This window comes from Crinia signifera, chromosome 19, assembly GCF_055691185.1.
Source record: "Crinia signifera chromosome 19, ASM5569118v1, whole genome shotgun sequence".
In the NCBI taxonomy this organism is placed as follows: Eukaryota; Metazoa; Chordata; class Amphibia; order Anura; family Myobatrachidae; genus Crinia; species Crinia signifera.
The window spans coordinates 100,357,507-100,384,900 of NC_139226.1; the positions used below are offsets into that span (position 1 = coordinate 100,357,507).

At 44.8% G+C, this 27,394-nt stretch overlaps 1 protein-coding gene across 2 annotated transcripts in view; it reads left to right on the forward strand.

Annotated features, from left to right (window-relative positions):
- CEP104 (centrosomal protein 104) overlaps positions 1-27,394 on the forward strand; it is a 101,749-nt gene that overhangs the window by 45,917 nt on the left and 28,438 nt on the right. For both annotated transcript variants that reach the window (XM_083163016.1, XM_083163017.1), the window contains exons 12-18: positions 1,696-1,869; positions 14,235-14,411; positions 16,660-16,866; positions 19,603-19,716; positions 20,624-20,654; positions 25,117-25,195; positions 26,563-26,671. In XM_083163016.1, the coding sequence (XP_083019142.1) occupies positions 1,696-1,869; positions 14,235-14,411; positions 16,660-16,866; positions 19,603-19,716; positions 20,624-20,654; positions 25,117-25,195; positions 26,563-26,671 (891 nt within the window). The remainder of the gene's footprint in view (positions 1-1,695; positions 1,870-14,234; positions 14,412-16,659; positions 16,867-19,602; positions 19,717-20,623; positions 20,655-25,116; positions 25,196-26,562; positions 26,672-27,394) is intronic.

Genomic DNA, 27,394 nt, shown 5'->3' on the forward strand with positions numbered 1-27,394 from the left:
TCTTTGTCAGAAAATTCTTTTCTGGTGCGTTGCTCAGAGGAGCTTTAAGTTGGCTCGGGGCTATGATACTCTTCAGATTTTTTGCTCGTCGAAATATCAGGTCAGGTCTTGGGGGAAGATGGGGACCCAGAATGTTGTCTTTCAATAGGATGTTCCAATGTCTATTTAAGATTTTGCGAATTTGAACATTTTCTTTGTTGAACTGTGTTACAAAGGATCGTTTTTCTAATTTATTGGGTTTATTCACCACTGCTGTGGATAACATTTCATCCTGGGATTTGGAAGAAGCTTTGGTCCTGGCTGTGTTGATCCTAAATGGATCATATCCTCTTTCGATGAATCTGTTGGCCAACATTGAGGATTGCTCATCGAAGTCTACTTGGGAACTGCAGTTTCTCCTCAGCCTACAGAACTGTGCAAATGGTATGCTGTCTTTCCACTGAGGGAGATGGCAACTCTCATATGGAATGTAACTGTTACAGTCGACTTCCTTGAAGAATGTTTTTGTGGTCACCGACTATATATATATATATATATATATATATATATATATATATACACACACGCACACACACAGGACACAAGTAATGGTGCTTTCCTCAGTGTAAGCAATCAATGGTTTATAGGAAGGCGGCGATTATTTGTTGCTTTCTGTTTTGCATCTGTTCTGATCCTCACTAGCGGAATCAGAATTACTCTCTAAACCATGCAGGCTGTATATGGCAATTTTGCCACCATTTTGACACTACCAAAATGGTGGCCATTTTGACACAACCAACATCAATGTGCAGCCATTTTGACACTACCAACACCAACGTGTGGCAGTTTTCAATACATCGTACAAAATGTTCTTCTGATGCCGATCAGACTTATATCTCATGCACATCACATATTGAATACCTAAAGTCGCGCATGCCATGTTGTCCCATCAAATGTGCTGCATGTCAGGAGGGACAATCTCATTGACTGCAGCATGCAGTTCCATGCGCCATGTAAGGACTTGTTCCCCCACGTGTGTACGTTACATCGCTCCACCGGCTGGCACACCTATCGTGATGTATTTACCTATAACTTTCCTATAAAGCTGGGAGCTTTGTGCAGATGTATACTTCTGATATTGTAATATAGGGCGGCCATGTGCTCTGTTCTTTATATGAACCTTGTAAGTGAATTGTATTGTCTGCTTGCATGTAGAGTAATGCTAGCTCCATGCTGAGGCTTAGCAGACATTTGTACTTTTCCATCTCGTCATTAAGGAAAATCCCTGTTATGTGTTTAAATTCTCCTCAATGATTAAACCAAGCGCCTCCATATTATGTACAAATGTTCCTTATATAATTCATCCATTAGAGCATTGTTCCATTGGAAGCTCTGGTCTGGGTAAGGTTTCCTTTTTTAAGAGGACAAAAAAGTTTTGCAGCCTCCACTCATTGTCTTCTGTCTGTCTTGGTGTCCATCTACTGGGCCAGATGTATTAAGCTTCAAAAAGTGACAAACAACCAGCCAATCAGCTCCTACCTGTTATTATTCAAATACATCCTGTAATGACACGCAGAAGCTGATTGGCTGGTTGTTTATCTCTCTCCATTTTATCACTTTTCGAAGCTTAGTACATCTGGCCCCCTATCTGGCTTGTATATGGGATGAGAAGTAATCCGTTGCCGTTGCTTTTCTGATGGTTTTCTTTTTATTCAGGTTTTTCAAGCCTCATTAAGACTCCAAAAGATGATCCTCACTAATTATATTCCAAAGCATAAACTAGGAAGAGGAGAGACGGTGCAGTGTGTGGAGAAAACGCTGCCTGACCTGCTCTCCAGGACTGGGGACACTGCCAACCGGCACAGGGTGATGGCAGCCAACTTTATTCAGGTATCTAAACGGCATTTCTGTTTTATTGTGTGAGGAGAAATGCAATACCTCCTCCTTACAGGTGAGCGCTACGCCGTTCCTAGCTAACAGTTGTTCTGTAAGGTGTTTTACAAATTGCTTCAAATATATTTTCTGCTGCCTTATGGCTGAAATACGGTAGTTATTAACCCTATGAGTGCCAAACGAAATTGGCAAAATAGTGGTGAAAATTGCAGAACAAACATTTTTATTCATCCATAATGACCTGTAAGGTTAGCTTATATAGGAAATATAACCTTTTTTTTTTACACAAATTTGAAATTATACATCAAATGTGAGGGACGCTTGCATTTTTAGCGGATATTTTGCACATCAATCACAGAGACCTTGGCACTCAAAGGGTTAATGTTGGTATTATCAGTCTCGCTTTGCGCTAACAGCACTCCCTGGATTTTTTTCTAGGAACAAGTTTTCTAGGAACAAGTAGGTATCTTTCATGGCTTCCCCTTCTACTTAATACATTTATTAATGTAGAGAGCCAGCTGCTACACAAGGATAAAAATATTTTGTGTCTTAAATGCCAAGGGGTAAATTTACTAAGATGGGAGTTCTATTGGAGATGGGCTATTGCTATGGGCAACCAATCAGTTATAACTGTGCAAGGAATCACATACACTGAATCAAGATTAAGTGTTTTTTTAATTTTGGAGCAGGTTACAGCATACCAGGTACACGCAGGGCCGGCGCCACCACTAGGCAAATCTAGGCATTTGCCTAGGGCGCCGGCCACTGGAGGGCGGTATTTCGCCCCCCCCCCCCCCCTGCCGCCCGGGTACCTGTCCTGCGGCGTATATGTGCATAAAAGCTGGCGGCGGCAGTGGGGGGTCCCTGCAGTCAATAAGAAATAACGCGCGCTATCCGCCGGGCTATGCGGAAGCGCTTCTGTTTTGGAAACACTGGCCGCACGCTGATTGGCTGAGATTCAGCCAATCAGCATGTGCCGTGCGGCCAGTGTTTCCAAAAGAGAAGCGCTTCCGCATAGCCCGGCGGATAGCGCTCGTTATTTCTTATTGACTGCAGGGACCCCCCGCTGCCGCCACCGCCGCCAGCTTTACAGCGCCGCAGGACAGGTATCCGGGCAGCAGACACCGGGGCGCCCCCACCCCGACTTGCCTGGGGTGCTCTGGTGCCATGCACCGGCCCTGGGTACACAGCATAGGCAAGTATAGTTACAGCAAGCAGCATACAGGTAATTCTACAGCAGGGGTGGCCAAACCTGTCCTCAAGATCTACCAACGGTGCATGTTTTCCAGGCAACCTGTGGATCTATAGTAGGAATGAATGCAGCAGGTTTTATAATGTGACAGTCAGTAATGACTACATCTGTGCACCAGCTTGGTAACCTCGAAAACGTGGACCGATGGTAGATTTCTAGGACCGGTTTGGCCACCCCTGTTCTACAGCATAGTTCAAACTCTTCAGAATGCTCTAGTGGTCCCTACTGCAGCCCACACCCCATCCTATCACCTGGGTAGCTCAAGAGCAATGACCTCCTGCCCTGGAAACACTTTTATTAGGAAGCCACAGGTGCTGCTAATCAGCCCAACCTTTGCTGCTGCTCTAAAACCTGGACTGGATCTTCCACATTACTTTCATGTGTAAAGATGCTTCCACATAACAATTAACCTCAATCGTATCGTATAACATGTATACAAACATGTTGTTGAGTATTTGTCAGTACATATGGTTTTACACCTCATCTGGTATTACTGTACTAAAGAATGATTGAATTCAGTGGCATTTCCCCGTACAGCGCAGCACTCTCTTGTAAACAGTAGGCGTCGCTGTTGTCCCTGCTGTTCCCACATCATTCCTGACATTATCTAAACTCTCCCAAGAAATAACGTTTGCAAAACCCGAACTAATTGTTTAATGAAACAAAGACACACGGATGTGTTCCTTTAGTGACTGCACCTTTGTTGAGGTTTAAATAAAATAAACGCATGTCCTTCCAAAAAGAACCATCTACAAAAATTTCATTTATAATTGTTATGGGCTTTTTTTCTTGCATATATTGACATTAAAGTACATTAAAATAAGAACACTGCAACAATAATGCTTAATGAAAAACACAATGTAAATATCAATGTTCTAAAAGACTAAACCCTCAGGGCGTGTGGCTTGAACAATACACGGCCTTGTTCAGAGATGATCACAGCAACTGGCCAAGCCTAACATGCCCTGCGATATTCCAGCACAGCTCAGCCATGGAACAGTACCACTTTGTGTATACGTATTAACTCCCTGCCTTTAGAGACCTCTGCAGTTATTTACCACCGCGCGCTCGCAGCCTGGAAAAAAAAACACACACGTTTCCTTTCAGCGCAGACGTGTCTATATAGTTAATAAGCCTCTTGTGAAAGCCTTAGCCCCCTTGCTGGTCTCCCAGTGGTACATGAGTATTTCACGGGCAGATTTTGGCTGTGGCACAAGGGATTTGTAATCGTACACTTGAAAGGACATGGTAAAAGTCAATGCAGACAAATTTTTTTGGTTGTCAGAATTCATGTACTAAGCAGACGTAGGGAAAATAAATATATATATATATATATATATATATATATATACACACACAATGTAAATGTTCAGTGAAACATTTTAGTTAAGTTTCATGATGTCCCCTTTATCGCTATTCTGCAGCGCTTTACAGAGAATATTTGAACACTTACATCAGTCCCTGCCCTAGTGGAGCTTACAATCTATATTTCCTACCACATGTACATGCACTCATTCTAGGGTTAATTTGTATTGGATCCCAATACTCCTACCAGTATAATGTTGGATTGTGGGAGGGAACTGGAGTACCCGGAGGAAACCCACGCAAGCACGGGAAGAATATACAAACTCCACACAGTTAAGTCCATGATGGGAAATTAACCTATGACCTCAGTGCTGTGAGGCAGTAATGCTAACACCATTACATCATTGGTGTTGCCTATATACTGTGGCAACACCAAATATATATATATATATATATATATATAAATTGTTCTGGTTAAAGCAGGCACTCACCACAGGTAGTAATTCATAGTTGAAAAGAATTTATTTCATGAGAAGTCAGTCGACGTTTCGGTCCACAACAGGGACCTTTGTCAAGACAGGAACATGCCACTCAGCAGACAGGAAACACCAGGCAGTGTATTCATGCAGTGTCACAGGTGACTATTTATGGCATCACAACTCTAATTGAGAAACACTCCCACTTCCTGTCAAATGACAGGCAGGAAGTAGATCAAAACTCACCTAAGCGGCTAATATTGGAGACTAAAAGTAACCTCACAGTTGAGGTGCCATGGCGCTAACTTAATAGAGGGAATTACATAAAAAATAGAGCAAGGAAAGGCTGAGATATAATTAAATCTCTAAACCCGGCCGGACCGGAAGTGCTTTGCGTTCCACTACTGTGGAACGCATCCGGAAACCGGAAGTGAGGCGCCCGTTCGCGCCAAAATGCTCAGGAACGGCCTGAGCCGCTGGAAGATGTTCACACCAGGAAGTGACATGTGTTCCACAGCCGTGGAATGCACGAAAGAGCTGGAAATAGAGTGCTTCTAAGCGCAAATGAAGTACCAACTTTTAAAGGCACAATAATAATAGGGAAATGACGGCCATAGAATTAATGGACACGCAATACTGAGCCAATGGCTCAATGTCACATTATTTGGACGGACAAACTGTAGTTCATAATGCAAAAAACGAATAGAGATAGGTTGCACCTCAGCTTTAAAAATTATTAGACTAAATAATTACTAGTGAGCCATAAATATGTCAGATGTGACTACTGCCTGATGCATCACATCAAGATACAGTTCAACCATTGTATGCACATAAAAGTAGAGCGAAAAAAGAAATAAAGAATATTGCAATACATGCACAAATACACACACACACACACAGATAACCACACAAAAAAATGTGGACATCCATGTGTGTCACGCATTATACATATAAAAATATCAAAAAAGAATAATATTAATATTAGAAATAGAAATACGCTGCAATGTCATACCAGATATTCACTGAAACATCAAAGAAAAACATTGTACGCTATATGCTCATTCAGGCCCCTGGGGGCAACAGTCCCCAAATCGTATATCCAGCGAGCCTCCCTCTGATGGAGTTTCTTTATGCGATCCCCACCACGATGGAGGGGAGGTACAAAGTCAATAAGCATACAACGTAAAGTAGCAACTGAATGTCCCAAGGCCAGAAAATGCTTTGCCACTGGTTTATCCGATTTCTTTTGCTCGAATGCTTGTCGGATGGATAAACGGTGGTTCGCCATCTGTTCTCTGAAACATCGGGAGGTCAGCCCGACGTAATAAAGTCCACATGGGCATGTGAGGAAATAGATAACAAATGATGCCACACATGACAGTCTATGTTGAATTTTGATCTTTTTCCCCATATGGGGATGAGGAAAGGTCTGACCGACCATCATAGATCTACACGTGGTGCAGTCAGCGCAACGAACACACCCAAGCCGTTGTGGTGGAAGCCAGCTGGAATTACTTGAAGCAGGCTGAACGTGTGGTTGCATCAGCATCTGCTTTAGATTGGGTCCTCGACGGAAGGATTGCATAGGCGGCCTCTTACTGATATGACCCATCTTAGGGTCTGTTGATACAATGGGCCAGTATTTATTAATTGCCTTGCCCATCTCGTCGGATGCTGTATTATATGTAGACGCAAAAATCATGCGATCAGACCCAAGTTTCTGCGCTGTATTGGTTTCCTCTTTACGATACCTGGTGAGTGCCTTTTTCAAACACCTGTCAATGGTGGTTTGTTTGTATCCTCTCATTTGGAATCGTTCACACATCTCGTCAATCTGTACTTGTGCTGTACTCTCAGAAGAGTTGTTCCGCAGTACACGGATGAATTGCGAGATGGGTAGTCTTTCTTTCAGAGAATATGGATGGTGACTTGTGGCGTACAACAATGAATTACGGTCGGTCTCCTTACGATATAAGGTGAAACCGACTCCTTGGGCCTCTCGAAATAGTGTGACATCCAGAAAGTTGATGCTGGTAGCTGAAATAACGTGGGTGAACCGGATGGTAGTGTCAAGGGAGTTTAGGTATAGAATCATCTCAGAAAACTCATCCTCTGTGCCAATCCAAAATTAAAAAGACATCATCAATAAACCTTTTTAGGCATAAAATCGTATTTGCATACAAGGGCATAATATGTTCGTTCTCATAACGATGCATGTATAAATTTGCATATGAGGGAGCTAGGGCTGACCCCATAGCGGTCCCAGAACGTTGCATATAATGCTCCTTGTTATAGCAAAAATGATTGTGTCGCAGAACCATTTCCGCTAGTTCAAGTAGAAACTCAGTAGGTGATAGATAGAGCTCAGAATGTTTTGGTCTCCCTAATGGACGATGAGGCAGAAAAAGTACTATTTTGCCATTCCGATTTTTTTATCACTGCCAGATGATAAAGCAATTGACCTCTACCACAAGCTTCTTAAATTAAAAAAAGAGAGGTGGATCTCACGCTTCATGGTCAATTCTTATCCGACTATTACAGAAATAAGAGGATCCCGAGAGGGTTCAGGGTCAGCAACACACCCACCATAGGACGAGGCAATCTTGCCTTTTGTACCCGATGGTGTGGTGTGTTGAATAAATGTTCTCTTGACCTTTTACTATTAGTAATTGAAGAAGTCGGATCTGAGTTGACCAAGATCAAGGTAGAAATCGCCACCCTTAATTCAGCCTCTTTACCCACCTTCACTGGCGACTCTAGCATTAATTGGTTGGATAAACTTGGTGAACAGATCAACACATACCAAGCAGATCTCATTTCTTTAAAAAAAAAGAAGTTGGAAGTGGTTTAATCAAGATTATACCAACCATCACGTATATAGGTGGCTGAAGGGTGAACCTCGTAGGTTCCAAAATAGGGGTGAATCCCGCCCATATCGCCCCAGACCTAACCTAAATTACAATAGTTCCTCACAATCTAACTCTGAGGGAGAAGGGAGGCCACCACGTGATCTTGCCTACTCAGGTTCATCCTCCTCTTTTTTAGGCCGTGTTACACGGAAGTTCCCAGATCCTTCGCATCGCCCACAAAGTACCCCATGCGGGGGGAAGGAGAGGGGGAAGAGGAAAGTAAACACTTTGGCTAATAACTTGGTGTTTTATATCTCTAGCCAGGAATTAACAGAGGCTGAGCAGGAGGTGTTGTCTTTAGGGTTATCTTTGGTTCGTACCGTTAGGCCCAATAGATTTGATTGGTCTGTTGATGGTTTTAAGTTTGGGCAAAAATTACGCCTTCGTGAATTTTTTGGCCAGAAACAACTGGAACCATCGGAGACCAAAAAAAGATTTTCAAAGACCAGTATGTTTGATCCCCATTCATTGAACCCTAGTATCCGCACCTTTTTACATCTTATTGAACAGGAAATGTCAACACAACCCCTAACACCCAAATATGACAACCTCTCCCAACAGCAACGTTCGGCCTTACGGAAGCTTGTGTCCAACAAGCAGCTTGTTTTCCGTCAGGCCGACAAGGGAGGTGGGGTTGTCATCCAAGACTGGACCACTTATGACGCTGAAATAAGACGACAGCTTGCTGACTCTGACACATATGAAAAACTTACCATCAACCCCATGCCTAGCATTAAAAACTTGGTTGATAAATCTATTGGTATAGGTGTTCAGGCCGGCTGGATAGATAAGGACATGGGGGCTTTTCTGCAGGTGGATCATCCAGTCTGTCCGTATATATATATATACGCTTCCGAAGATCCATAAGAGACTGGATGATCCACCTGGCCATCCCATTATATCCGCGGTTGGGTCAGTCTTGCAGCCCTTAGCAGAGTTTGTTGACAGTTATCTCCAGATTTATGTACAAAAAATGTGGAGTTATGTAAGGGACACATCTGATTTCCTGGAAAAGGTGTTGACTATAGGTACTATACCTGATACAGCTTTTTTTGCAACAATGGATGTTACATCACTTTATACAGTGATCCCCCACCAAGGGGGGCTTGATACATTGAAGCAATTCTTACAACAGGGTTTACATGGTGGACCACCTACTGAGTTTCTACTTGAACTAGCGGAAATGGTTCTGCGACACAATAATTTTTGCTATAACAAGGAGCATTATATGCAATGTTCTGGGACCGCTATGGGGTCAGCCCTAGCTCCCTCATATGCAAATTTATACATGCATTGTTATGAGAACGAACATATTATGCCCTTGTATGCAAATAAGATTTTATGCCTAAAAAGGTTTATTGATTATGTCTTTTTAATTTGGATTGGCACAGAGGATGAGTTTTCTGAGATGATTCTATACCTGAACTCCCTTGACACTACCATCCGGTTCACCCACGTTATTTCAGCTACCAGCATCAACTTTCTGGATGTCACACTATTTCGAGAGGCCCAAGGAGTCGGTTTCACCTTATATCGTAAGGAGACCGACCGTAATTCTTTGTTGTACGCCACAAGTCACCATCCATGTTCTCTGAAAGAAAGTCTACCCATCTCGCAATTCATCCGTGTACTGCGAAACAACTCTTCTGAGAGTACAGCACAAGTACAGATTGACGAGATGTGCGAACGATTCCAAATGAGAGGATATAAACAAACCACCATTGACAGGTGTTTGAAAAAGGCACTCACCAGGTATCGTAAAGAGGAAACCAATACAGCGCAGAAACTTGGGTCTGATCGCATGATTTTTGCGTCTACATATAATACAACATCCGACGAGATGGGCAAGGCAATTAATAAATACTGGCCCATTGTATCAACAGACCCTAAGATGGGTCATATCAGTAAGAGGCCGCCTATGCAATCCTTCCGTCGAGGACCCAATCTAAAGCAGATGCTGATGCGACCACACGTTCAGCCTGCTTCAAGTAATTCCAGCTGGCTTCCACCACAACGGCTTGGGTGTGTTCGTTGCGCTGACTGCACCACGTGTAGATCTATGATGGTCGGTCAGACCTTTCCTCATCCCCATATGGGGAAAAAGATCAAAATTCTACATAGACTGTCATGTATGGCATCATTTGTTATCTATTTCCTCACATGCCCATGTGGACTTTATTACGTCGGGCTGACCTCCCGATGTTTCAGAGAACGGATGGCGAACCACCGTTTATCCATCCGACAAGCATTCGAGCAAAATAAATCGGATAAACCAGTGGCAAAGCATTTTCTGGCCTTGGGACATTCAGTTGCTACTTTACGTTGTATGCTTATTGACTTTGTACCTCCCCTCCATCGTGGTGGGGATCGCATAAATAAACTCCATCAGAGGGAGGCTTGCTGGATATATACGATTTGGGGACTGTTGCCCCCAGGGGCCTGAATGAGCATATAGTGTACAATGTTTTTCTTTGATGTTTCAGTGAATATCTGGTATGACATTGCAGCGTATTTCTATTTCTAATATTAATATTATTATTTTTTTATATTTTTATATGTATAATGTGTGACACACATGGATGTCCACATTTTTTTGTGTGGTTATCTGTGTGTGTGTGTATTTGTGCATGTATTGCAATATTATTTATTTCTTTATTTTTTTATTTTCTCTTCTATGTGCATACAATGGTTGAACTGTATCTTGATGTGATGCATCAGGCAGTAGTCACATCTGACATATTTATGGCTCACTAGTAATTATTTAGTCTAATCACTTTTGAGGCTGAGGTGCAACCTATCTCTTTTCGTTTTTTGCATTATGAACTACACTTTGTCCGTCCAAATAATGTGACATTGAGCCATTGGCTCAGTATTGCATGTCCATTAATTCTATGGCCGTCATTTCCCTATTATTATTGTGCCTTTAAAACTTCATTTGCGCTTAGAAGCGCTCTATTTCCGGCTCTTTCATGCGTTCCACGGCTGTGGAACGCATGTCACTCCCTGGTGTGAACATCTTCCAGCAGCTCAGGCCGTTCCAGAGCATTTTGGCACAAACAGGCGCCTCACTTCCGGTTTCCGGATGCGTTCCACAGTGGTGGAACGCAAAGCACTTCCGGTCCGGCCGGGTTTAGAGATTTGGTTATATCTCAGCCTTTCCTTGCTCTATTTTTTATGTAATTCCCTCTATTAAGTTAGCGCCATGGCACCTCAACTGTGAGGTTACTTTTAGTCTCCAATATTAGCCGCTTCGGTGAGTTTTGATCTACTTCCTGCCTGTCATTTGACAGGAAGTGGGAGTGTTTCTCAATTAGAGTTGTGAGGCCATAAATAGTCGCCTGTGACACTGCATGAATACACTGCCTGGTGTTTCCTGTCTGCTGAGTGACCTGTTCCTGTCTTGACAAAGGTCCCTGTAAACGTCGACTGACTTCTCACCTACTACCTGTGGTGAGTGCCTGCTTCAACCAGAACAATTATATTTGGGACTTTGTTTCCTTTAAAGTGGAGCACCGCGAAGCTGCCCCTTGAGTGCATTGAGTGCGGTTCATCGATATGACTATATATATATATATATATATATATATATATATATATATATATATATATATATATATATATATATATATATATATATATATATATATATATATATATATATATATATAGGCAGCACCATTAGACAATCGATTTCATTTGTATGGTTAATTGTTGCTAGCATGAAGAGACATCATTAAGCAAGGTAGCAAGATTGCTTTTATTAAAACAATTTGAAATGATATTGTTGTAATCAAGGATGGACTGGGGCTTTTAAATAGCCCTGAAAATTTATTGTGAGTCATGGGAACCTGGCCTCATTGCACGCCCCAGTCTCTCTGTGCCGGGTGCCCAAGCAGATCAATGGGTGGCGGAGCTGCTCAGCCAGCCTCTTTATATGTATATGACAGCCCAGCAGAGGTCCAGGAGGTGGAGCTAGTCTGCCAGCCCCTTTCTATGAAAGCCCAGCAGAGGACCAGGAGGCGGAGCTTCTCGGTATGTCTTCGTGGCCAGACTGGTCCCTTACCCCTACTGGCATTTGCCATAAGTGTCAAATGGACAATTCAGCACTGGTTGTAACACAGTGGTACTCAAGGAAACAAAATGAGGCATGGGGCAGAGAGAATATTAGGGAAAAAGAAAGTGGTGCAATCAAGAAGTAGGACTCCAGTCTGGTCAGTTAATAACCTAGCAGCACAAATAGTGCAAACAACGCAACAGAGCTTCAGAATAAAGATAAAAGACAAAGAAAGATCAATGAACAATCAACAAGAAGGTCACATGCCTTTACCAACCATGTGGGGTGGGGGGTGAGGAGAGTCATCACGGTGGTAGGGAATCGGGTTAAGGGGAGATTGCAAAGCAAGAAACAAAGTTAATTCATGCTAAGAAAACCAATTAAAGAGCGGAGAGAAGGCAGAAGTAGTGCGCAACACATTTGCATTTCCATATGGAAATAAACTGTACTTACAGTCTTAATAATTGAGGAAAGAACAAATTCCTCCCAGTGCTGTGAAAACATTGCCAAAGTAGCCATCAGGCTATGTTCCAAACCATATGTCATGTTCCCGACCTGAGCAGCTATATAGGTTGAGTAATGCTGCTACCTATATGCTGCTACAATAAGGCAGATGTATGATACAGTCAAAAGAGTAGAGAAGTGTTCCAGTGCAGAAGTTACCCATAGCAACCTCTACCAGCTTCCCATAGTACATTCTGGTGCCATGTCTTAGCCTGGGTACACACCAGACGCACATATTGGTGGATTTGCAGACAGAGCGGTTGAACGGGGGTAAGTATACACACTTGCTGATTGGCCACTGAATGTGTTTGTCAGGACGCACAGCTGTGGGAAAGGCATATGAATTTGCCCCTCAAGCTTTGACAGCAGCCCCTGCAGAATGTTTACCCCCAGCCAGATGCGCCAATACATCTGTACACATATTTCCAACATCCTTCAGAGACATATTGGGAGTACACACACCCACTGATGGGCTCATCTAGTGTGAGCGTAGTAAAGGATGCACACTCGCGTGTCTGTCTACACCACAGGTTCTTAAAGTCAGTCCTCAGGACCCGACACAGTGCATGTTATGCAGGTCTCACAGAATCACAAGTGAAATAATTAGCTCGACCTGTGGATCTTTTAAAATGTGTCAGCCAAACTGTTGCTATGTAGCCCCATACGCAGCAAGCTACGATGCCTTGGCTACTATGCTAGCTAGGCTTGTACAATAACTCATATTCTGCTTGCAGAGCATCAAGGAAGCACATTTGCCATCGATGGTTGCCACAGTTTGCCCCTCACTGACATTTTTTCATGTACCCTAGAACATCGCAGCAAGGGGATGCATTAAGCATCACCGTGGTCAGGGTGCCGACGCTCAGTATAACAATGCTGACTTCCAACTACTGCCAGGGGACCAGCGGTGGAATCCTGATATCAAGTTAGGGTGCTGGAATACCAATTGCCGGGATGCCATCCTATAAGTATTCGGGGTGGGCTAGCATGTGGTTGGGGAAGCTGGGGTTCTGTTTAGGCACTAGTGGGGGGACCTAGGATTTGGATGTGGGGGAGGGGAACCATTAGGGATAGGCTGCGGGGAGGGACGGAATTAATTTTAGATTGTAGGGTACTGAGGTTAGGGTTAGGCACTAGCGGACCAGTTTAGGGTCAGGTTGTTGCGGGAGAGCGGGGGGGGTTATGGTTAGGCTGAAAGCCCAGATGGGTTAATTTGGGATAGGGTTAGGTCACTTGCAGAGCTCCTGCCGTGATTTTACGTATCGGATGCTGGGGTCCGTATTTTGACTACCAGCATATTGTATTTATTCCCAAGCAAGTACCCCTGGGGTAGTCGTGTACATAGGGAAAGGAACACTGTTTTAACAGTCCCTTTATCTAAAAGCATAAAAAATTAAAAGAAAATTACAAATGTGTCCTTTAAACTATCAAGGATTGATAAATGTATAATTGAGCAGGATACAAAGAAGTTATCGTTCTCTTTACAACAAGTGCATACAGTATCACCTGGGCACCCTACGTTCTAGTGCAATTTGGGGAAAGGATGCTAGTGTATGTCATCATCTCCTCCTCAGTGGCCTCAGCCCATTAGTCTTGCTATTGTTATGAGCTACTGTATGATTAAAATAATAACAGCAAGGAAGTTAGGATTTGTAACTTGGACCTGAGCACCTTTATTACTGGCATATCTCTGCAATATGGGGGGGGGGGGGGGGGGGGTAAAAAGACCAACTCGTACAAATTATATCCATGCAGCAGATACAAAATAGGGCAAAATGCATTTTTGTATTCTGACAGAGTGATGCAATCTGGGGCTGCAGTTTGTATGTATTACTTACAGTCACCAATTGTATTTCTTGCAGGAGATGGCTCTACTGAAGGAGGTTAAACCCCTGCAGATCATTCCAGTTCACTTGCTTCATCCACTGAAAGGGACGATGCCATTGAGGCTGGCTCTAAGCCAGGTGGAGCTTGTAGAGAACCTGCTTAAGGATCTGGGTGTGGACAATTCTGGGTTTACAGTTGACAATGTCATGAAGGCAAGTGCAGGTCCAGGTTTCCTTGGATTACCGAGTACTTTAATGCAGGAATGACGCATTTAGAAGTGGGATCTATTATTCTGCGGTGACTGAAATGATGCGCACCTCTTCCTTTTGGCCATTTACCCATTGGCATTAAATGTCATGGCTTTCACAAACCTTTTTTTTAATACAGATTAAAGGTATGAAAACTACCAATGAAACCCTTTGGTTAAAATGGCCAATGTCCGCTGCCACTTGGCATGTTGGCCTGGGATATCAAATGTTTTTGTTTTGCAAATTAAATATCGTTCAGGGAGTTCTTGCCGACACTACTCTCACAAATATGTTCTACATGTAGGATTTAGATTTCACCCTTTTGTCCGATTCAACCCAAGCTAGCTCAATGGGGTGTAATTCTGGTGACTGTGCTGGCCATTCCAAGATATGAAGCTTACCTTAGAGGTAGATCCAACATAGGGGGTTATTCAGACCTGATCGCAGGGCTGCTAATTTGCAGAGCCCGGCGATCAAGTAATCACCACCCCGCCAGAGGGAAATCCATCCCTCTACAAGGCGATAAGCCTTAAAAAATATCACAGCCCTGCGATTAGCTGCAGATCCATTTGCAATCACTTAACATCTAATGATTATTCCACTGTACGCAGGCTGTACGTAGCCCAGGACTTACTTGGCGGCTGCAATAGCATCAGGCTGTTATTGACCGGAGCTGGCGTCACACACCCTCCCATCAAATGCCTGCGAGCCTGCGACTATGAGCCGAACATATGAGCAGTCTATCAATTATCGCCCGTGCTGTAGGATGAACCCTTGACCATAAAACTACCTCCTCCATGTTTTCAGCTGGTGTCTCCAGTTTCTTTGCTTACAAGCCATCTACTCCCAGTCTGTTTAAGACAGAAATGCAAAAGAACATGCTTTTTTACTATTAAAAGCATTGCCCTTTTACATTTTGTCCTTAAACATGCTGGGAATCCAAGTCTTTTACAAGCCGTCTCTTAATAAACAAACCCCACGCATTGAGCAGCCGTAAGCTCAGCTGCAATTACAAAAACCCTGCATGATGAACTGTATTCCAGTCTTCAGTAGTCCACCGCCGTGTTTTATGGCCCAGGCAAGACTTTTTCATTGCTCTAGAACAGCTGTAAGTTCTTAACACATCCCTGAAAAGGGATCTTTATTCATAACTTTGACTTTTAAATGTTATTTCAGTTTTTGCTAATCTAAACTTTAAAAAAAAAACCTCTAGCAGCGTACAACTTACCTTTTGTACCATTTCAGGTTATTCATTAGATGTGAATTCATTAAATTTCAATGAAAAATGGAAAAATTGGCTGTTCTAAAACTTGTGACCTGTAGTGTAAGTGCTCCAGCCAGACAAAGGGCCTGATTCAAGTCCGCTCGCTAAGCAGCGTTCTTTCATTAGTTAGCGAATGGGTAAACTCAGCCCAACAGGGTAGCAAACACCCACCCCCTTTGCTATGCAAATGGATGTGTACGTCGCTTACAAATCCATTTGTGTACAAGTGAAAAATCATGGGCGCTTGTGTGTGATACTATTTAATTTAGTAAATATTAAAATTTTTATTAAAGTAAGTAATGGAAAAAGGATGAGATGAAGATTTAATTTTTGTAATTGGGGGGGGGGGTTATTCAATCTCCCAACGCTATTCCCGATGGGGGAAATAGCAGCGGGGCCCTATTCAATGCTGTCTTCTTCTTGAACAGGGATCTCAACAGAACGGGCCTAACTTTACAAGCAGTCGGGCCCGTTCTGCCGGGAATAGTCAAGATCCCGGACGCAGCTCAATGATTCCCGGAGGTTCTCGCGGCCACGCCCCCTTTTCGGCACTCGGCAGGTGGGACATTGAATTCCGCCTGCGAAAACACCGTCAAGCCAGCTGAGAACGGGACAGGGTCACGGCTGTCGGGCCAGCCTGACAGTCATGGCCGAGGATTGAATAGCCCAAATGGGAAATTGTCTACACAAAGAATGTGAAGTTAATATTTTATTGCATTAAACAACCGTATCCGGACAGGTCCTATTTTTTGCTTTTAAGATACAAGTGTGGCCTTGTGGTGGTTTCAGTATCTATGGGGAAATTTAATTTGCCACAATGAGAGCGGAGTGTCTCTGGTGACCTGGAAAATTAACAAAAATGACAGTCCTGTCCTTGGCTAGACACTGCAGTGATGGGCAGCAAAGTCACCCCCATGCATTGTGTCTTATACATGTTTTTACTGTTAGTTTGCATTAGGTGTGCTGGATTACCCAACAGCGGAGGTGCGGGATAAAGCAGTGCGGATTATACTCTACTTGTACCAGCTGGATCGGGCTCAGGTTCTAGAGCACATGCCTTCAGATGATTCCAGCACACGCAAGAACATTCTCTACAAAACACTCTTTGATGGTTTTTCCAAAATTGATGGGAGGCCGACCGATTCTGAGCTTAAGGTATGTATGAAATACAGCGGGAGGTTCTCTATTTGGTAATAGATGCATGTTTTCAATGTTAAAGTAGTCCAATTGCAGGCCCCCTATATGGCATTCCAGTTTTGCAAGATGATCAATAAATAACTGGATTTTCAAGTGATTTGTGACAGATCTAGGTATTCGGGTTGCACTCTGAGATATTGCATGTTGGCTGCGCATTTTCACCTATCCACCTCACTCTTACCGATAGGCGAAATTGATGACCTTGTATTTCTGTACTGTATCAAATCCGATCCAGGGTGATCAGATTTTGCTGATTTAGGGGTCTGTGTATTAAGCTTTGGGGAGAGATAAAGTGGAGAGAGAAAGTACCAGCCAATATGCTCCTTACTGCCATGTTACAGGCTGTGTTTGAAAAATTACAGTTAGGATATGGTTGGTTCTTTCTCTGTCCACTATATCAGTCTACAGGGCTTAGTATATAGCTTTGGGGAGAGATAAAGTGGAGAGAGAAAGTACCAGCCAATATGCTCCTTACTGCCATGTTACAGGCTGTGTTTGAAAAATGACAGTTAGGATATGGTTGGTTCTTTCTCTGTCCACTATATCCGTCTACAGGGCTTAGTATATAGACCAGAGGAGATGCTGCAGGAAAGTTCAAATTTCAAATAGTGGAGACACAGCAACTGCCACCAACTGCAATTCTAAACTGACTCACTGGTAGTGGGTGCGGCTTCCCTGTTTGAATTTTGAACTGTTCCTTTTCTGGAACAGTCACTGATAAAGTGGGGAGTGAAAGTTTGGGCACCCCAGGCAAAATTCATTTTAATGTGCAAAAAGAAGCCAAGGAAAGATGGAACAATCACCAAAAGGCATCAAATTACAGATTAGACATTCTTATAACATGTCAAAAAAAGTTCAATTTTATTTCCATCATTTACACTTTCAAAATAACAGAAAACAAAAAATGGCATCTGCAAATGTTTGGGCACCCTGCAGAGTTTATAGCTTTGGACAGCTGAGACCTGGCAGTGTCATGGATTGTTCTCAATCATCGTCTGGAAAGACCAGGTGATGTCAATCTCAAAGGTTTTAAAAGCCCAGACTCCTCTGACCTTGCCCCAAAAATCCGCACCATGGGTTCCTAGTCTAAGCAGTTGTGTAGAACACTGAAACTGAAAATAGTTCACACTCACAAAGCAGAAGGCTATAAGAAGATAGCAAAGCGTTATCAGATGCCCATATCCTCTGTTCGGAATGTAATTCAGAAATGGCAGTCATCAGGAACAGTGGAAGTTAAAGCAAGATCTGGAAGACCAAGGATTGTGAGAAAAGCCAGTCAAAATCCACGTTTGACTGCACAATCCCTCCAGGAAGATCTGGCAGATACTGGAGTTGTGGTACACTATTCCACTATAAAGAGATACTTGTACAAATAAGGCTCGTCATGGAAGAGTCATCAGAAAAAAACCTCTTCTATGTCCTCACCACAAAAATCAGCATTTGAAGTTTGCAAATGAGAATATAGATGAGCCTGATGCTTTTTGGAATCAAGTTCTGTGGACCTTTTTTTGACATGTGATAAGAATGTCTAATCTGTAATTTGAGGCCTTTTGGAGGTTTTTCCATCTTTCCTTTGCTTCTTTTTGCACATTGAAATTAATTTTTGCCTGTGGTGCCCAAACGTTCGATCCCCAGTGTATATACCCCTTAGTATGAATGCACACAATTGGGCAGTTGTATGAAGCAGTGATAAGGGAGGAGTCTTGAGCCAGTGAAGAAGTTGCCCATTGCAATATTGTAGGACCAGATTCGTCCAACCAAATATGGAAGTAATTAAGGTGGATGCACACAACATACCATTTTTCCATTTGACCAATGAATGGGCAACCTGTGTCTAATTTGGTACCAATAAATGGGCAGATTCCATAGATCCAACTATTTGATGTTGAGGCCAGATCCCTTGGGTCTCCATCGGTGCCATTTTCTGATAATCACACATACTGTAAAGTAACCGTTGTCCTCCACAATCTACATTTTCAGCTGGAACAATCCTATATCCCTCCCATCCGTCTCTGTCTGTTGCTGCAGACATCCATACTCTGTAATGCTTTGATTGTGGCTAATACTTAGTACAGATGGAGCGCCTCTCAGCCAGCCCTGGGGCTCGCTAGAATGCCCCCGCTGGCGAGCCGGTGCTCCATCCGACTTCTGACACGCGTCCCAGTTTCCTGGCGGCGGGGGACACGAACCCTGCCCGTCTCCACTTCAGGGAGACGGACAAGGTTAGGGGGAATCGGGCGGCGGGGCCTGGCGGCGAAGCGATGGGGACAGGCGGGGAGCTGGCGGCTGGCAAATCTACCGCCAGTCTCTGTAAGAATGAGAGCAGCTCCATCTGTATCCTGTAGTAGTTACCAATAAAAAGAATACATGGGTGAGATTTAATGGGATTAGAGATTCAGAAAGTGAGAGATTTGGTAAGAAATCTCCAGTTTTTTAAAGGGACAATCATGTACAGTATACTGCAAAATCAAACTGGTTTTGCCGTGTAAATGATTGCCGCTTTAAAAAAACTGGAGATTTCTTACCAAATCTCTCACTTTCTGAATCTCTCACCCTATGTGTTAGTCCATTTTGGATTTCTAGCATTGTAGGAACATGTGACACTGTATTAGGGAGTCACATTGAGAAACTTATTCTGTTTGGGTTTCACAACACTAAGTTTTTACAAATTCACAGATTTTCTTTTCCTCACAGGCACAGAAAAAGGCAGCAGCAGAAGAGGCAGAAAAGAAGAAGAAAGAAGAGATCCGAGCACTTCAGGAACAGCTGGCAGCCCTAAAGATTCAGTCTGAGGTTCAGACTGCCAAGGTGCGGGCCAGCCTGATTGTATACGTTGGCCTGGGTGCACTGTGGTCTGCGTTGCGTATCATGTGTCCCTACTGCAGAAGCAGAATACTTGCTGGAAATCAAGCTCTTTCGGGTTTATTCTTTCCATATATCGCTCACACACACCGAAATAACCCAGGATGGCTAGAGACGTAAACCAGAGCTCCACCGGTGGTATTTGGGAGTAGAGAATCCAGAGTGTCATTATGGTTACTGCTGACTCTGGCTCGCTACCTCAATACATTCTGACAGTTCCAGCCGCAGCTTGGAAAATAGCAAGTGATGTGTACAGAGCCGCAGATGTCAGTTACAATATACGTTCTAGCAGCAGGAAATACAGTCAGAGAGGATCATTGTAGCATTTAAGCCCTGGTGGGTGTTTTATAGCGGACGGGTTCTAGGCTGGACGTCATGAATCAAAAAGTGTGATTTAGGATGGGTTCCTATTTTGCAAATATTGGGCCTGATTCTGTTTCATTTTGCTAAATAGCGAATTCGGACCGGGGACCGATGGTGCGGGTCTGTGCATGCGAAAATACGCTTGTGTCACACTCACCGAGGTCATCCACACAGAGGCGGGCGGGGGGGGGGGGGGGGGGGATGTCCCCTGGGAGTGCCCTTAAAAACATTGGGTGCATCACATGACGTCACCAAATTCGTCCAGTCTGTCTTTTATTTGCGAACAGGTAAAAATAAAAGGTCATTTGTAGGGTCAGCAGCCATTGAATGATTTTTGACCCGTAGGGGACATTTACACGGTGGTGGGTGGGTGACGGCCTTTATCCAGCTCGCTAAGCATCAAATGTATGCTGCTTAGTGAATGGGCCTGAATCAGGCTCCTGTGTACTCATAATCATATTTTAAAATTACATTTTGCATTTTTTTTTAGGGGAAAGAACAATTGCACAAATCAAAAGTTGGTGAGTACCCCCTGCTTATGTGAAATATCTTTATTGAGGGGTGGAAGGGAAGATTTCCAAATTTTCACTGACCAAAGGGGATTCTGTAGCTGTTGTTGAATTACACATCCCAGCATGCCCTGCATCAGTTTTACTAATTTAGCCATGCTAAAACTGATGCAGGGCATGCTGGGATGTGTAGTCCAGCAACAGCTGGAGTGTCAAGGTTAGCCATTACTGTGCTTGAACAATACAGCAAATGATGCTCCTTCGTTAGGTCATCTCCAGTAATGATGATTGCTGTTTAATTATCGATGGGCCTAATTTATGTTTGTACACAAATGCAATTGTGAATTTCTATGCTATGGAAATGCTAAAGTCAGCAAGTGAAGCTGCCGCCCACCGGAGACCTTGCATACAAATTCGTAAGACTATAGGCGACAGCAAGAGACGTCTGGCTAAAGGTGCCCATACACGGTGCAATGATCGCACCCGTTATGGGCTGCATTGCAATGCATGCGTCTTGCATGCGATGCGATCCGCGGGCAGTACAAAAAGTATGTGCATCGCACCGTTCCATCGCAGTGTGTATGGGCACTTTAAGAGTTGGTCTGCCGCTAGGCAGAATGGGCGCAGTGATGACTCAGATGCCATATTTTTGCACAGGTGCGTTTTCCCAAGCATTCCCCATAAACACTCTATAAACCGCTCCAAATGGTCACTTCCGGTCAGTCACTTTCCCATTAAGTCCACACTGCGAGTGAGATCGCAGCAACCCCTTGGCACATGCACATTGGGATCGCAGCGCATGCGTGACAGTTATTAGGGCGTCCGCTCTCTCTCTCTGTGTCACTCGCCGCAGAAACTAGAGAGGAATCTGGCTCTCTCAGGCCTAATTCAGACCGGTTCTTTCAGCTGTATATATTCGCAGCCTGGCGGGCAGGTAAATACCGAACACCCCGCTGCGGGAATCCCCACATTAGTATGCAAGTCGAATTGTATGCTTGCACATCTACTCACATGTGGCCCCTTCGCAGAGATGGCCGAATTCGGGGCGGGCGCTATGTCACGTTAGCCGCCAGCCCCAAGCAGGCATTGACATGCCTGCGTTCGCAGGGGTACGCCCAGTGTTTCTATGGGTGTGCCCATAGAAACCCCAATAATGCTAATTAGTAAATGAGCGGGGGTTCCCACGCTCTGTTACATGCCATCTTTATTGCGTATGGGATTGTAGGCGCAGGTAGCCACACCCTGTCTCAGTACTCCCCAGTAACAGTAGGAATTGTCCTATGTTAAGATATTAGGGAAGGATCACAAGAGGCCTATTGTACTATGGGGGTTATTCTGGTTGACTCATTCATCAGGTTTGGTTGACTCGCACCCTTGCGAGTCAACCAACCCTTGCCTTGCAAATGGTGGCCGGCCGCCAGCAGGGCCTGTGAACAGATGTTACACAGTAACATCCATTTGCATCCTTGTGGTATCTGCCCCATTTATAATGGCAAAAGGGTGCGCGCAGTGACTATTCACATAAGAACACCCAGCATTCTCATGGGAACGCCCATGAAACCTTGGGCATTCCCATATGCTAATGGGCCATCCTGCCCCCTAGGGTGACCAACTCCTCCCTTTAATCTGGGACACATATTAATTACACAGGTTCTGTGGCTGGCTTTCACCTGGTTTTAAACTGCCACACCTCAAGACTCCATTTCACCTGGTTTTAAACTGCCACAGAACCTGTGTAATTAATATGTGTCCCGGAGTAAAGAGATGAGTTGGTCACCCTCCTGCCCCCCCTCCTTCCCGCCCAGCAACCGCATTCTGTTTGCCGCAGCCCCCCCCCCCCCCCCCGCGCGCGCGCGATTCGCGGCAACCCCCCCCCTCGCAATTCACGGCACCCCCGCGACCCCCCCCCCCCTCCCGGGATTCGCGGCAAACCCCCCACCCCCCCTCCCCATGGCTGTAGGTCGACAAATGAAAAAGTTTTTTGAATGGTCTCATATTCATTCTCATGTGTCGACATGGACACCAATGAAATGCCACACTTATGTCAACATTTACATGTGTTGACCTTTTGTGTTGATTTTTTCTGTGGCGATCGCGGCACCCCCCCCCCCCCCACCCCCCCCACCCCCACCCCCCCCCCCCCGTGACCCCTCCCGCGATTCGCGGCACCCAACCCCCGCGACCCCCCCTCCCGCAATTTACGGCACCCCCCGCGACCCCCCCTCCCGCAATTCGCAACCCCCCCTTGCGCGATTCACACCCCACTCCTGCGCTTTGCGGAACCCCTCCCGAGATTCACCAACACCTGCGCCCCCCCTCCCGCAATTCTGCCCCCTCCCTCGATTCACGGCACCCCCGCGCCCCTCCCACAATTCACAGCACCCCTGCTCCCCTCTTTAGTCCCCCGTATGCCCACACACCCCTATCACTACCCAGCTTCCTGCTCTCCTGAACCATAACTTCCACCACTGGGGAGTCGCTGACGCTGTGTTGCCCACATACCCCTATCATGCCTCATAGCCAAGCCTCCTGCTCTCATGCACCCTAACTCCCACCAGTAGGAGGAGACACTGACTCAGGGCCACCGTCCTGTACTCCTGTACTGCCACGCTGGACCCTCACCCACTGGCAGAAGCTGCACTGTGTCTCCCACCCTCCTCTTTAGTCCCCCTTATGCCCACACACCCCTATCACTACCCAGCCTCCGTTTTCCTGTGTTGTGACCTCCGCCAGTGGGGAGCCGCTGACTCAAAAACACCCTACTATACTATTGCACACACACACCCACAAATGTCACTGTACCATCCACACTATCAATGTCCATCTTACTCTGTAACTGCTTTTTAATTAAACAAAACAATACACACCCCCTTCCAAATCATATGCTCTCTATTTAACACATTTCACCTATAACTCAAGTTGCAATACAGGCATCTTTCATACAATTCTAACCATATTTCTCACAATACAAACGTTCACAAATTAGGGGGCGCAGCCCCTTACGACGGTGTGAAGAGCGCCCGTAGGGCGCAATGAATCACCTAGTCACCATATAAAAATGTGGTTTATACCATTGAATCAACAGAGTTTATTTTAAGAGTTTGTTCCATTACCCATCCCCCTAGTGTGTCAGAGCACTGGTGTTGGCTGTGTCCTTCATCAAGCACAGCTCAGATACATGACCTCACAGGTCTCACACCTGTGTCTTTTAGCAAGCAGAATGGAAATTCAAGTACAGATGTACCTCTTACTATTGCTTCAGCTGTGCCAAACGGCCCTTCTCGGTCCTGTACGAACCGGCCGCACCGAGCAGCTTAGCTACAGTACATGAATTAAACTACCTGGAGTAATACAGCTTCATTGCTAGGTTACACTGATAAGTTTGTGTGACATTGTTGTTACAAGCGCTCCGATGAATAAGCCACAGCCTTGGGACCCCGTTCCAATCGGCCTCATCTGCGACTTTGTACATTTGTAAAACAGGGTTGCCTACCTGACCCTATCCTTCAGGGAGAAAATGCTCTGTTCTTGCACTTCCCTGGTGATGTATGATTGCCATCACCTGTGGTGAGCTAGGTAATTGATAACAAAGTCGTTTCACCCCAGGTGATGGCAATCATACATCACCAGGGAAGCGCAGGAACAGAGCATTTTCTCCCTGAAGAAGAGGGTCAGGTAGGCAAACCTGGTGTAAAACCATTTCATGTGAAGTTGAAGTCGCAGACCAGTGTCTCTGATACCCATTGAGTCTTTTCATTGCATCTGTTATCAGACTAAGATGCAAACCATAAAGAAATACAGGGTACCCCATGTCTCTTGGAGAAGCTCAGTCAAACTGGGCACCAGAAAGCCAGGAAGTGAGGACACATCTGTAGGTATTGCAGTAGTCATGTCATGTACAGCAGTAGCAGCTCCAGATATACAGCATGTGGTTATCCGTTGTCTGATACTAGGAATAGCTTAGATATCACTGCTAATGTAAGTGACAGATTGTACCAGTGTGTCACTTAAGCTGGCCATACACTAGAACGACCAGCTTTCGATTCTGATTGTGTCACGATTTCCCTTGAACTCCCAGGCAGCCCTGGATTCACGATTTGGGGCATATTTTTTGTTATCCATGAGGTGCTCCAGCTGCCGCATAGGATCAATTGTCACATGCGCTAGAGGAGGCGGGGTGGGAGTGTCCAGGGAATCTGACCGTCATATTAGGCTGGTCGTACGATCCATCGAACAACAGATCACAAAAACCAACTCAATCTCTTGACCTGAGGGACCGATATACCACGATGTACACACAATCGATCGCACAGCCCTTCGAAATTGTGCATTGGTACAAATTATCGTCTAGTGTATGGCCAGCATAAGCAGCACATCACATGCGCTGTACACATTGTAATACTGACTGCTCTCTAATGGTATTTAAATGGCCATTTTCTCGAATGACTGGGTTTTTATATTTTTCTTGTTTAAGATGATCGTGTCAAGAAAATGCCTTTGTCACCTAACACCGAAACAGATGACCGCTCTTCTGTTACTAGTTACTTAGATAAGTAAGTACAGTATTATCGTGCTATGTTGTTTCTGTGGATCTACCAATTCTATCTACTTTGTTCCATCCTTAGCCGGTTCTGTCTTTCCGTGAAATGGCCATTTATGGGCGTGCACTGGGCGGGGATAATGTGATGTCACCAAGCTGTCCTGCTTTGTGTCAGTGTCCTAGGGTATAACTTGCATTACCTATGATTTGGAGTCGTGCGATAGGGTAAGGAAGACGGTTTCTGGTAGATCTCTTGCACCTAGCATGGGTCCAATACTAACAGGGATCCTGGCTTAAGCAGTATGTAAACTCTCGTTAGTGATATTCAGGCTTCTGTGGCATCACGCACATACAGCCACTTTGCACCTAACCTGGAAATCCACACATTGGGGGTGATTCTTGTTGACTTGCAAATTTGTGATTTTGGCATCCTCCCAATATTTTGGAGACTGTGCATGCCCATGCTCTATCATGTGCATGTGCAGCCCCCCTATGCGAATGGCTTCGGCAACTTGCATAGTCGCTGAGCTGTTTGCAAGCATTGGTATGGGGGGGCAGGCCTGAATCATCTTCAGCGTATTTGTAAGATTACTGAATGTCAATGTAAAGGTTCCCTTACCTTTGAAAGATATTCTGATAGCCCATAGAATGGTAATGTACATGTACATGCTGGAAGACAGGAAATACAGTGATAATGAATATAAAGTACAATGTGTGCTTCCAGAGCTCATTCTCTAAACCGTTCTCTCAGGTTGTGTATGAATTGCTATACAGGCTGTGACCAGTAATTTGTCCTGTGTGACTAGAAGCAGCACGGGGAGAATGTTGGACAGTAAGCCATATCCGCAGTGATAGTGTTTGATGAGGAGCAGCGGCTACCTGGTAGTATGACATCATAGTGCATGGGTTATAGAGTATGACACAAGCGTTACCGTAGTTGGACAATGGGAAGTTATTCACGTTTTTTGTCCCGGATTTCGCTCGCCATGCTTCGGGCACACTATTATATTCCCTATCCTTGTCCACTTGGATAGTAAAGTCCACTGCTCTCGGTACACTATTATATTCTCCCACTATGTCCTAGTGGATGACACTGTATGAAGTATCGCCTGTCGGCACAAGTCGGCTTTAAAAAAAAAGTGAAAAACACATGTTGACCTTTTGACTGTCGATTTTCCCATTGTTGACATAATGCTTGTCGACCTTCGCCATGTCGACCTATTTCATGTGTCCAAATAATCCCTGTTGACCTTTATGTCGTTCTTCATAGTGTCCACCTAGCGGCCAGATATCCTGTAGCCAACAGGACTTCCACCTCCTGCTTTTGTCATGTCTGTTGGTAGCACAACTAATCCTTTGTATTCCACTTTCTGTCTATAGTTTGTGCATCTTCTGTGGGGAGAGAGATGAGTCTTTTACTGAGGAAGGCCTGGACCTCCATTACTGGAAGCACTGTCCGATGCTGAGACGCTGTGAGCATTGCAAGCAGGTAACGCATCCTGTAGCTCTGTGATTTATATTGTGTATCATATAGTACCAGGTTTTACAGTACGTCTTCTTTCTTTCTCCATAAATCCATCACTTGTCCATCGCCAGGGTTGCCTACCCTCCCGGAATGGCCGGGAGGGTCCCGAAAATCGGGTCACCCTCCCGGCCCCCCCGGAAAGGTGGCCAACCCTCCCGGATTCTGGGGGACCCCCTGCTCCCCGCCCCTGATTGCAGCGTTTAAATTACCTTATGTCTGAGATCTCTGGGGAGGGGGCTAAAGCGTCATAATCGCGTCATTTAGCCCTGCCCCACCATGGAGATAGACAAATGGAGTAACTTTCCTGCATGGGGGCGGGGCTTAATGATGTCACGTTTATGCTGAAAGTCTCCTATCCGGGCTTCTCCCGGAGAGGAGCTTGTAAAGTCGGCAACCCTGGTCCATCCACATCCTCAGATTTTACTTACTGCACTTTAGCTAATATCTCTCTTGTGTAGCTGCCCCCATGTATCTGTATGACATAGCATACATATGGCAGCACAACAGAATGCGGTGACTGGCCAGTTATGTATTGTAACTGTATTGGTGGTTGTTTATTGTTCCATAGTAATTAAGTGCACCAGATTTTGGACCAAATGTAATCGTCTATTTGAGGCATGGCCAAACTATGCCCCTCAAGCTGTTGTCAAACTACAAGTCCCATCATGCCTTGCCACAGTTTTGCTA